Below are 12,951 nucleotides of genomic sequence, written 5' to 3' on the forward strand. Positions count from 1 at the left end.
TGTGTCTACTTTTTGTGTGTGTGGATAGATCAGGAAATATTTCTTTTAAAAATACAAAACTAGATAACTTCTAGTTGAGAAACTTTTATTAGCATAAGTTACTTATTTCTATGAAACAAAATTTTTCTTCTTCAAGCAAAGTTGAAAGTAACTATTATTTCTGACTTGTAACCCTATTAGTATTTTCAGTACTTTAAATGTTATTTTTTGACAAAAATTTGTGCTACTTTAACCAAAAATTTCTTTAAATGTACATTTCTACTTGTTTCTCTGAAACAGTGTAGAAAAAAGGGATGTTTATCACCTTGGAGGATAACCTGGACAAGTAGCCTTATACTCAAATTCAATTCAGTTCACTTGTGTTTAAGAGCAGTTTATAAACTGGTTGGCAGTAAATTAACAACTTGAAGCCAAGGTCAGTCTTGACTCTTCTATTTGTGTTTGGTTTTATGGTCTACAAAGTTTATTTATCGCCTACATGAAAACAGTATTAGAAGTATCATCTGGTATAGACAGAAGTGACTACAGTCAAGAAGGCATTTATTATAGAACAATACAGGAAGTCATACAGAAGAAAAGATTTTTCATGTAACAGTGAGGGACTGGTTAATGTTTAACAACCATCTCTTTACTGGTTAATGTTTAACAACCATCTCTTTAAAAAATCAGAACTGATTATAGTATTTACCAATTTCTGGGGTGTAAATATTGTCACTGTGACCAATTTCAAGCTGTCAGTGTGGCATCAATAAAGGCAGACATGGAAAGAGAGCTAACAACTGGCTTTTGAAAGCCACCGACAGCCACTGAAAGCCAGCCCAGCATGCCACCAGACAGTACCCACGACCATCCCACAATAGCACTATGGAGAAAGCAGCTCTTCCCAAAGAACCAACAGCTGTCGTGGGATTTTATAAAAGAAGCATTAGAAGAGAGGAACTCTTGATAAATTAGTGCCATAAAAACTAGGAATCCTAGAAATACAGTTGACATACTGAACTTTGAATAATTGAATGCTAACTATAACCTGCATTGGATATGAGTAAAAGAAAGGGCAGGATCATTCCAACGTAGAAGGTAGGGATTAGAGAGAGCAAGTTTATGAATGAAAGGAGAAGAAACCAACTAAAACAAAATAATTTCCCTTAGTCAAAAATAGCTTATCAGTTTAACCAATAAATTTCATAGCTGGGAAAAATTTTCTTTCCCTCACGGTACCTATCTAGAAGAATACACACAGAAGATACTTAATGTTTAGTTAAATCAAGTACTTATGCTGTGCTCAACAGGATAGCTTGAGGAAGATAAGAGAAATGAGGTATAATGAAAAAAATGAAACAAGGGAAACATAAACATGGGGTAATGTAGAAAACTGTGTATAATTTAAACTGTGTATAAATATTTATAGGTCACACCACTCAGAAAGTTCCAAGAGTGTGTTGAGAATAGGCTGCCTATTAAAATAGGTGCAGTAAGACTGCTGTGTATTTTATAAGCTTTACCTAAAGTGTAATCCATTGTCCGTGAGGAGTTTATTGAAACCTATTCTGTTTTTTGCTTCCTTTGTTCAATATTATTTATAAATGTAAATTTGTGTTTATTCTAGGAAAGTGTCCTTAATGGTCTTTGTATAAGTTCTCTAGCTGCCATTGTTTTGGTTTTATTTACTTTTAGAGAGGGGAAGGGAAGGAGAAAGAAAGGTAGAGAAACATCAATGTGTGGTTGCCTCTCATGCACCCCCTATTTGGGACCTGGCTCCCACCCCAGGCATTTGACCTGATTGGGAATCAAACTTGTGACCCTGTCGTTCTCAGGCTGGCACTCAATCCACTGAACCTCACTGGCCAGGCCTCAAACTGCGTTCTTATAAAGGAGCCTAATCTCAGTTCAGTCATATCTCACCCTTGCTTGAATCAGTAGTCAGCTTTAACTGTGACAATTAGAACAGGTCCACATAATAAATTATTTTTGGTTAAGGAAAAAAACCTGTCTCAAGAGAAAACCAGGACTATTATGTAGGTACTTAAAAATTCTTTTGGTTTACATTATTACAAAACTTTAAAACTTTCAAATCATTTATCTTTTCACAATTTAAATAATGCACACTAGCAAAAATTTTCCTGGTTGCCTGGGCAGTTTGATTAATTATAATATTCATGAGGTATATACGTTGTCATTTGATCTATTTAGTTTCCAATCCACTGACACCAAAACCTCCTAATTCATTAAGTTAGTTGTATTTCTATATAATAGCAATGGATAGAAAACAATTCCATTTATAATAGCATCTTAAAGAATAAAATACTTAAGAATCAATTTAACCAAAGAAGTACAAGTTTTTACTCTGCAAAATACAAAACATTGTTGAAAGAAATTAAAGATCTAAATAAATACATTTTATTGTTCACTGAATAGAAGATTTAATATTGTGAAGATGACAATATTTTTCAAATTGATCTGTAGATTAAACACAATATCAGAATCACAGCTGCCTTTTATGCAGAAATTGACACTCTGTTCTTAAAATTCACATGCAAGTGACACAGAAACAGCACAAGTAATCTCAAAAAACCCCACAGTTAGGTGATTCACGCCTTCTGATTCCAAAAGGACAGCATTCAAGACAGGGTGGCGTTCACACAAGATCCACATATAAATCAATGAAATGGATTGAGAGTCCAGAAATGAAACCTTTCCTTTATGGTCAACTGATTTTAACAAAGATATCAAGACAATTTCATGGACAAGTAATAGTCTTTTCGATAAATGGTGGAGGGCAACTAGCTAGCCACATGCAAGGTAATGAGGGTAGATCCCTACCGCATGTCATATATAAATTTAAGATAGACTATAGACTTAAGTGTAAGAGCTAAAATATAGGAGTGAGAAAATATAGGAGCGAATCTTCATGATCTTGGGTTAGAAATGTATTATTTCCTAAGATATGACTAAAAGCACACCTAACAAAAAAGGAAAACAGGTAAATCCAACTTCACCCAAATTAAAAACATTTGTGCTTCAAAGGATACTGTCAAGAAAAAGTCTTATATGATAAGGGACTTGTGTATTCAGGATATATAGAGAACTTTTATAACACAGTAATGAAAAGAAAATAACCATTTAAAAATGGCCAAAGGATCAGAATAGACATTTTCCCAAAGTAGATGGCTAACAAGCATATGACAAGGTACTCAACATCATTAGCTGTTAGGCAAATGCAAATGAAACCACAGTAAAATGCCATTTTACGTACATGAGGATGGCTGTAATCAGACAGACAGGCAACAAGTGTCAGAGAGCAGAGGGAAGCTGGAGCCTTCACGCACTGCTGGTAGGAGTGCAAACTGGTGTAGCCACTTAGTGAAAAAGTCTGGCAGTTCCTCACCTGTTAAACACAGAGCCGCAGTACGACCCAACAACTCCACTCTTAGAAATAAAACATATACGTGAATGTTTAGAACAACATTATTCATATTGGCCAAAAAGTAGAAAGACCCCAAATGCCTATCAAATGCCCGTCAGCTAATAAATACACTAATGTGATATATTCACACAATGGAATATTAGTCATAAAAAGGAATGCAGTACTGACGCATGCTACAGCATCAGTGAGCCTCAAAAACATTATGCTGTGTGAAAGAAGACAGTCACAAAAGACCACATATTGTACGATTTCATTTATATGATATATCTCGAACAGGCAATTTTATAAAGGCTGAAAGTAGGTTCAGCAGTGGCTATGGCTAGAAACCAAGTACAGGGTTTTCTTTTGGGGTGATTCAAGTAATACAGAATAATCGTGGTGATGTTCACACAATTTTGTGACTAGCCTAAACACCATTGAACTGAAGAGATTTGTGAATTATATCTCAATAAAGCTATTACCAAAAGTTATGCAGGCAACATTTTGTATTACAGGTTAAAACTGAATCTAAACTGAAAGCACTGTGGTTTGAAAGCTGCTGTTGTGTAGGGCTCTCTCATCCAGGAGATGAATGGACAGTCAGAACAAAGCAGTCTCACTCTGTCAGCCCACAACTGGGAGAGTCTTTCTTAGAATCTGTGTCTGGTTTTAATCTCTACACTTTATTAAGGATGTGGAAAAATTGGAGATGATTCTGACAAGTACATAATAGTGCTGTTAAATGATTAGACTAAAGCTTAAGAAAGAATATGAGGCCATTAGTATAATTTAATCCAGAATCTGGGGGAAAAACGGAGCTGGGCATTTGGGCTATGTAAGGGAGACAAGGGTTGTCTACGAGCGTGTGAAATGTGGTGAGCGTCATGGGAGGAAGGGGATGGCTCTGCACTATGTAAAGGGCACAGTTAAGCACAGCTGGAATAAATTCAAACCAGACAACTTTATATTACACATTGTTCTGATAATGAGAGTCATTATTTATAAAGGCTTTAAATATTAGAGACAAGCAGGGAGTGGTGGGGGAAAATGGAGACAACTGTACTTGAACAATAATAATAAATACATAACGACATTCAACATTAGGAGGTATTCATACTTCTGAGAGTTCAAAGTACATGAAAAATAATAAGTCTTTTGTATATATAATTTATTATAAAAGAATATATATTAAATAATCACAATGAGAGAAATAGACCAAGTTTAATAGTTGCTATTAATATAATGTGATGATCAGTGCATGTTGTCATTTTTTTGTATTTTTCACATTTCCCATGATTTATCATATATAACCAACAGATAAATATTTAAAATGCAGGTAGAACACATATAATCTGTTTTAGTTTAGGTGTATGGGTCTTCTCCAGATACTTTCACATTTTAATCACATTGTTTCTGCAGGCAGGAAATGTCTACCCCAGGAGCAAACAGATGGTGTTAACCTTTTCACTTCATTAGACTACTTTTTTTTCTGATTTACTTGATTTAAGTAACAATACTACAGTAACTTATTTTGGATTTATTAATTTACCAAACATACCTAACACAGTATATTTGCTTAAATAAGATGCAATTTTAATGACAATTCTTCATCTTTTATTTTATTACATGATCATGCTACAGATATTTTAAACAGCAAACTATTTTACAAAGCATACCTTATGCCACCCATATTGTTTAAGGATAAAAAATAAATAAAGAGAAAAAGTAAATGGATTCTTTCCAGGATGCTGTGGTTTAATTATATCTTACAGTGCCTCTGGTTCACCTTTCCTTTGTAGTTCTCAAAGTTATTATAGCTCAGCAAGTATTTACTGAGAGATTACCATGAGCAGTTTTCTTCTCGGAGTTTAAAAATCATTATGTACCAAGAACCTATGCACCCCGATGTTCAAAGCAGCACAATTCATGATAGCCAAGAGTTGGAAGCAACCTAGATGCCCATCGGTAAATGACTGGATCAAAAAACTATGGTACATTTACACAATGGAATTCTATGCTGCAGAAAGGAAGAAGGAACTACTACCCTTTGCAACATCATGGATGGAACTGGAAAGCATTATGCTGAGTGAAATGAGCCAGGCGGTGAAAGACAAGTACCATATGATCTCACCATTAACAGGAATCTAAACAAAACAAACAAGCAAGCAAAATATGACCAATGACACTCAAATACGGAACAGGCTGACAGGATCCAGAGGGGAGAGGGGAGAGAATCATAGGGGAAAAGGGGATGGACTCACATGAACAAGTATAAAGGACACATGGACAATAACTAAGGTGGGGAGTGGAAAGGGGAGGGATGTGGGGAGCACGGGGCAGGGGGCAGGCAGGGTTGGGAATATAAGACAGAAAACTGTACTTGAACAAGAATTAAATTTAAAAATTATTTAAAAAATCATTATATACCTACATAGCAGATACATAAAAGAATGTTTGCAAATTATTCTAAGTTAATACTTCACTGTTCTCATTGGTAGCTTCCCAGGCAGGCAAGCTTGCTGAAGAGTAAACACACAATCATGGGTGTTCACTGGCTTCTTCTGTTCTTTTTTTCTTTTGGTCTATGGTAACTTTCAGCAAAAGTCCTACTTGGCTTTTCTATATGGATTTTAAATTTGATGTCATATTAATGACTATTTAATATTATTTACTTAACAGACCTTCCTTTCTTTAGAGCGGTAGTCCCCAAGTAACTCAGATTTCTGGGCTTCATTTTAGCCTGTATTTCTGGGATAGGACCCTTACTGTATTTGTTTTAAAAACTCCTTGCCATAAAAGCACCTAGCTTCAGATCATTACATTAAAGGGTTTTGCTCATCTACGCTCTCCATGGGACCACTGTCTTCAGCCCTTGGCTACACAACCTCTGGGAAGCTGTTAGAAAATGCAGGTGACTTGGTTCCATCCAAAGCCAATTATATTACTATATCGGAGGTGTGGGGAGTAACTGGGGTTTTTAGTGTTTTATTTTTTCTTTCAATTGTATTACAGGTGATTACTAAGGTAAAGTGTGATTTGCTGATTACTGCACTGGCCTGTGAGTCACCTGTGACCAGGGACTCTGTGTTGTCATGTCTTCACTTTCACCATCTAAAGTACTGCCCTGTATTAGTTTTTCTACAAAGGCTTGTCAAATGAATGATGGACCAGACATTCCCTATTATATTAGCCCATGCCTGCATCCTGAGTGACATTAAGTTCAGTCTCATTCCAGATTTAGTCATGTTGGTCTTCATTTTCTTAGCACAGGTGCAGCAGTGAACAGCAGTGAGAGTCTCCCTCCATCCTCGTCTGTCAATGACATCTCCTCCATGTCCACCGACCAGACCCTGGCATCTGACACTGACAGCAGCCTGGAAGCCTCGGCGGGACCCCTGGGTTGTTGCAGGTGACTAGCCGCCTGCCTGCGAAACCCAGCGTTCTTCAGGAGATGATGTGATGGAACACACACACAAACACACACTCACAGACACTCACGCGCACACACAAATGCAGGCAGGCAATGACAAGAAAACAGCAAGGAAGAGAATCCAAGCCTAAAATTGAAACAAATCTTTCAGCCTGCTTCTTCTCCAGAGTTCTGTATTGCAGCTAAGCCAAATGTATACTTAACCTAGTTGCTCTTGCTTTGGTCTTCCAATGATGCTTACTACAGAAAGAAATCAAACACAATTAGAGAAGCCTTTTCCATAAAGTGTAATTTTAATGGCTGCAAAACCAGCAACCTGTAACTGCCCTTCCAAATGGCATGACAAGGTGTGCAATGGCCCCAACCAGCATGTGTGTGTCTCTATCTTGCATCTACCTGCTCCCTTTGGCCTAGTCAGATGGATGTAGATACAGATCCGCATGTGTCTGTATTCATACAGCACTGCTAACTTAGAGATGCTCCTGTCAGTGTCCTCAGGGCTCTACCGAGACATCATGCACTGGGGTACTATGTGGTCCATTTCATGTGATCTACTACTCTGACATAAACCCATCTGTGATATATTGCCAGTATATAAGCTGTTTAGTTTGTTAATTGATTAAACTGTATGTCTTATAAGAAAACATGTAAAGAGAAGAAATGGGGGGAGTGAGCTCTCTCGGACCCTTGAAGATGTAGCTTCCAAATTTGAATTGATTAAATGGCACCTGTATACCAATTCATAGAAAGAAATATGTGATGCTTATGTACATGTGGGGGTGGGAGGGGTAACAGTTTCCAGGCACTGACTGGGTTGGCTTTTAAAAGGAAGGTGGGGATAAAGCTGAGGGTCTTTTCTCTGACAGTGTGTGAGTAGGACTGACTGGAGTAGAGTTGCAATTTGAAGACCTAGAGGAGATTATTGCCCAGATACTAGGAGACACTGACATCCATATTTTGGAGAATAGAACCCCATTGTTATTTACAAATTCTGTGTCATAATTGGACAGAGAGTGGCAGGCGGTGAGGTGGGGTGTCATGCACATATCTGACTATGAGGACTGCTCCCTGGAGCAGAGCAGAAAGCCTCTTTGTGACGTCCTAATAGAAAATGGGCCTACTTAGACCGTCCTCACGTTGCTGACTGTGTTCTCCATGGGTGTGCTGCTTTCAGGTTTATACTCTTGTCAATGCTTTACTTTGAGAAGAAAAATTACTTTCCTCTTCTGGAATGAAATAATAATAATAATTACTTAAAAACCCCAAAGCACAGGGTGATCCTCAGGTTAGTATTTGACAACATTTCCACGGATGTTATTATTTCTCAGGAGTTTTCCTGATTCCTTAATATGGCTGATGCTTCATATTCATTTATTTTCATAAATTTGAATCATCCAAGAAGGGCTGATCATTCATTTAGTACTGCGGTCTATGCGACAGCAATAACTACCCACAAGTTAGTGCTGCTAAACAGCTTTAGCAATATGAGTTTGTTTTAAAAGCCATAAAGCATTTGTGTCATTGTTTAGCAAAATCCCCTGAATTTTGCTCACATTCAGTGAAAATGCTTCCCTGAGCACCTAAGGAGGCATTGTGAAACATCGTGGTGATAGACACAAGACAATACCAGGGTGACTTCTCAGCAATACTGGGGACTGGGTTGAGGCTTCCCTTCATATTCACGTTGGTGAACTGCCCTTTACAGCCACACTTGCACTCTGACCATTTTGGTGCTTCCCAGTGTGGTGATACTCACCTGAGAAGAAGTGAGATGCCTGAAAGAGGTGGGTGTCCAGTGTGATATGGCTGGAAAATGGACTCTCTTCAAAAATAGAGCAAACGAGAATGCCAGTGCTCTGAAAACTGCCTTAGATACAATTCGGAAGATTTGTCTGTTTCTAAGCAATGGAATCAACCTCCACCATCCCCACGTGAACAGTGCTGCTGTTTATGGGACTGCTTCACACAGCAGGATTCAAGACAACAGGTCAAATGTGGAGGAAAGAAACATTAGACTGTACAGGTTTTCCTCTAGAATAGAAGTGGCCCCATTTCTGTGTCTTGCTGCCATTGTTTCTGGTTAATAGTGCAGACCACCTGATTTTTATAAAGCTCCCTCACTTTTTCTTCTGTCACACTCCCCCTCCCCCAACTCCTTAAAAAAACAAAAATCTTTCTTCTTCGTATCCATTATTCTTTTTTGTCTTTCTCTGTCTTCTTCTCTTGATTCACTTGTGACCTCTCTACTCCTGACTTTCTAGCACTGGCAATTAAGTGCAAAGAGCAGGCAGCTCTTTGAAAGAAAGTAAGTTGCAAGGGAATTTCATCAGCCACAAAATGACATCAAAGATAGAAGGAAATCTCCAGCCAGCATCTTAGAAGTATTTGACAGACTCTCTCTCCTGTGTGCAAAAGTGGTGATTTTTTTTTTTTTTTGGCTCAGATTAAACCAGGCAAGAGCTAGGTAATGTTCCTTCCCTATTACTACCTTCCCTAAACTCTACCAGTCTGATCTCCCAGTTGTCTGGCTCTTAGGAGTCGATTACCCTTAGCCAAATCTCCCTTATGGACAAGCAAAAATGGACCAGATCCCTCAGACTGAAATATCACGTACAAACAGAGGTAAGAGTTTGACTTCTTGACTGCTTGTAGGATTAATTTCATTAGGCCATCAAAGCAAGATATGTGATGGAACAGCAAAGAGAATTAACTTCAAAAGCCCACTAGCCCTTCATGATCTTGGGTCTACTTTATTATAATATCTTCAGGAGGTTATTATGTTATTATCAAATTGATAAAATATATTATGTTTTGCGTTGGGTATTTTTTCCCTAAAAAATTCTATACAGTCACCTCTAACTTCCAAAGGACTCTCCTGCTTTTCAGGCAGGGAAGTGTCAAGTCACCTGGACTATATTCCTGAAAAAAAGTGAAGGTCCTGCCTGTTGCTGGGATTCATTTTAGAATATGTCGTTGGCCTCTGAGAGACCTACCTTCTATCACTTTCTGAAGGATGTTGGCTTTGCAGTGATCCTTAGTGAAATATCGTGTTGTGTTTTGTAAGCAGGAGGGCTGTGCACCTACATGCAGGAGAAGTTCAATTGTTAGGAGAGTTTGGCAAAATCCACCACCACATTGATGATATTTTTATATGAAATTTGTGAGTCTGTTCATTTTTTTTAAAAAAATTTGGCTTTACAACCAAATTTATTGTAGAATGAGAACCGATAGTGATCTTGCATCTCCAAGAATCTGATGACTGAGCTTTGTAGCGATGTGTAGCACAGGTGGGCCAGCACCTGGCCAGGTCTTTCCAGTTGGAGTAAGCCATTTAATTGAAAGCCAAGGAGCAGGATTGTTTTTCTCAATATGTTACTATTATCAGAAAAACATTACCTAAAGTTATTAAAAACATCTTACTGGTAAATAAAAAATAGACCTTGACAAATGGAAATAAGTAGGATAGAAATAAATAAATCTTTTTTATGACCTGGAGTGAGGGAAAATATGGGAGGGAGCAAAACTCATTTTTAAATGTTAAATGCTCATTGTAAAACCTAAACTATACAAAACATATTTCTTTTTAATTCTTTATGTATGGAAATCTAAATCTTAAAAGGAGTACATTCTACTAAGAATGTTGCCAGCTTTGTTGAAAAATGTATCTTCTACAGCTCAGAGAAACGAATAAAATTGCTCCAGGGTTCTTTGATCGCAGCCACTTTGGGTCTAAAGACGAATCCCACTCCCCTCTCACAATCCTCCCTGACCCCCAACACACACAGCTGCAAATTGTGAGACTCCAACATTTCCCCAGATATCATTAAACCACCAGAAAAATTACTTCCTGTAGAAACAACAAGCAAGTTACCATGTAAATAGTTATATTAGTTATTTTCCATGTGATTAAAATATAAGATTCTGTTATTTCTTTGGGCACCTAGAAAGTCCATTCACTGTCTGAAGTGGTTTACTTTGATCCATGTCCTTGGTCAGTCAAATCAAAATGGGAGGTTCCTGTTTATATGTGGAGTTCTGTGTATCTAACCTTTGATTCTGTGGGACCAATGGCCAGTATGTTCTAATGGAAACAAATCTCCCAACCCTTATCTAGCATTAAGCTGTTCACCTTGTCATGTCTATCTTGAAACAAGACCTAACTTGCACTTGCCTGTTATTCTGCATGATTGGACTTCCGAGACTATCACCGATGATGAGAATTGTCCTGTAAGGGACTTAAAGCACACACGCATTCACACATACCTCGCCCTCACAGTTCCAGGTCAACCCTGGAAGGTAAAGTCATGTGTCCAGTTTCTCTATAAGATTTTAGTAGTGAGAACTAGAAGCCAGTCTAATGGATCAGTGTGATCTCAGTGATGTTTAATAAGGGTTTGCAATTATTGAATTCATTTCTGTGTTCTTTTTTATTTCCCCTGTTTTTCTTCATTTTCAAAATGTCAGTGGAACAAGAGGGAGAATGGGGAGAATTTTGGCTTTTTTTTTTTACTCTTTAGAAGTGGATACTGAGTCAATACATTGTAATTTCTGTTTCTTATGAATTATTAAAAAAACAAAGTACATCTGCTTCCCTTAACATAAAACCAAGTCTAAAATCAGACACTGCTGGAGTCTGCCAGTTGACCGTGGTTGCTGTGCTGCTCATTGTCCTCGATTCCGTGTCTGGACAGTAGCTCTGAGACAGCTGACATGGCTTCATAGTGTGATCCTACTGCGCCAGGGAATAAATAAGAAATGAGGAATGGCCTGCTCTCTCACTCTGGGTAACGAGTGTGTAATGTGTATGTCATCAGGTAGGAGGTTGTGTTTTCATTTGGGATTGGTTTCTTCTAAAAACGACCACTTCTGTTTGGGGGTACAATTCAGTTGTCTGCAATTCAGTCAGTTTCCTCAAGTGTATAAAATCAGTGAAGGGGAAAAATCATTTTATGGGAGCATTGTGGGTGACTAGAATAGGGTTAAATATCCTTGGTTAATTTATCAGAATTTTTAATTAGTTTAATTATTACCTAAGAGAGAAGGGAATGGCAGCCAACCTTAATATCTCAAACTCCTTGATGAATTAAAAATACAAGATTTTGTGGCTTGATAAGGAAGTCACTGAACCGGTGTTAATTTAGCTAGAAGTATCTGAACAATGTAAAGGAATAGCCCTTCTATTTCTATAAATAAAACATTTTATTTAACAAATTAAGTATTAGAAAATATGGAATATGAACATATCTATTCTTTTGAGTTAACACAATTTATTCTTTTATTTATAAGGAAAGCAGAAACCAAAGCCTTTTGTTATCTCTGTCATAATTTCTATTCTGATTTAAACCACACATCTTTACTCTCTTGAATAAAAAAAAGTTTAACAATGGTCAAGTAAAGGTATCTGAAAAGACCCACAATATTGAGAAAGGAAATTGCATTCCACAATATTACGCGTGGAGAGAAGGTCAGAAGGAATTATTGGTGCACACCAGGTACCAATAAAATGTTACTAGATATTTGTGTAACTTTAACTCCTTTGACAGTGAGGAAAAGAAAGGAGTCTTGAAAACTACCTTTCTTGTAGCTACTTAGGTAACAACCAACTGAAAAGGATATTCCGTTTGCTTAATGACTTCATTGGGTTGTACTCAAGGTGGCAGGTTTTGACATCACCAATTCTTCAGTGTGTTTTGTGTTGTCACATGCCTTTTCTTCAAGGGTTTTGAAAGGCATGCCTGGAAGATATCTGCCAAGTAGTGGATCACATTGAAAATCCTACTGCCTCAGATCACATTGCTCAGGGGACCACTGTACAGTGTCAAGTCATCTCTCTTAGCTGCAGATAATTCCTTCCGCTCAACCTTTTAGTTCAGTGTGTTCTGATCTAAGAAACAGGTTGTAGAAATGTGCATTTCTCAAACACATGAAATTTGATGATAGGCACCAATGAGAGTCAGATGCTCCTGTGGAATTTCCCACCGTCTCTATGTCACATATATTTTGCTTTAAAGAAATGCTTATCCTGGTATGAAGCTTAACATAAAATAAGTCTGAAATACAATTTAGAAAATTCAAGTTTCCTTCCATGGAGTGGATGACTTCACATTCTTGTCACTGA

General features: G+C 37.5%; 1 protein-coding gene across 6 annotated transcripts in view; it reads left to right on the top strand.

Moving 5' to 3' along the window:
* MAPK10 (mitogen-activated protein kinase 10) overlaps window positions 1-7,572 on the top strand; it is a 335,415-nt gene extending 327,843 nt beyond the window's left edge. For 5 of the 6 annotated variants that reach the window (XM_037030706.1, XM_037030724.1, XM_037030705.1 and 2 more), the window contains one exon: window positions 6,674-7,572. In XM_037030706.1, the coding sequence (XP_036886601.1) occupies window positions 6,674-6,816 (143 nt within the window). In that variant the 3' untranslated portion in view covers window positions 6,817-7,572. Of the gene's footprint in view, window positions 1-6,668 lie in introns of all 6 variants that reach the window. The other variant, XM_037030733.1, reaches the window with a different exon arrangement.
* The last annotated feature ends 5,379 nt before the right edge of the window (window positions 7,573-12,951 follow it).

This window comes from Sturnira hondurensis, unplaced genomic scaffold, assembly GCF_014824575.4.
Source record: "Sturnira hondurensis isolate 20B ecotype Veracruz unplaced genomic scaffold, ASM1482457v3 Scaffold0001721, whole genome shotgun sequence".
NCBI lineage: Eukaryota > Metazoa > Chordata > Mammalia > Chiroptera > Phyllostomidae > Sturnira > Sturnira hondurensis.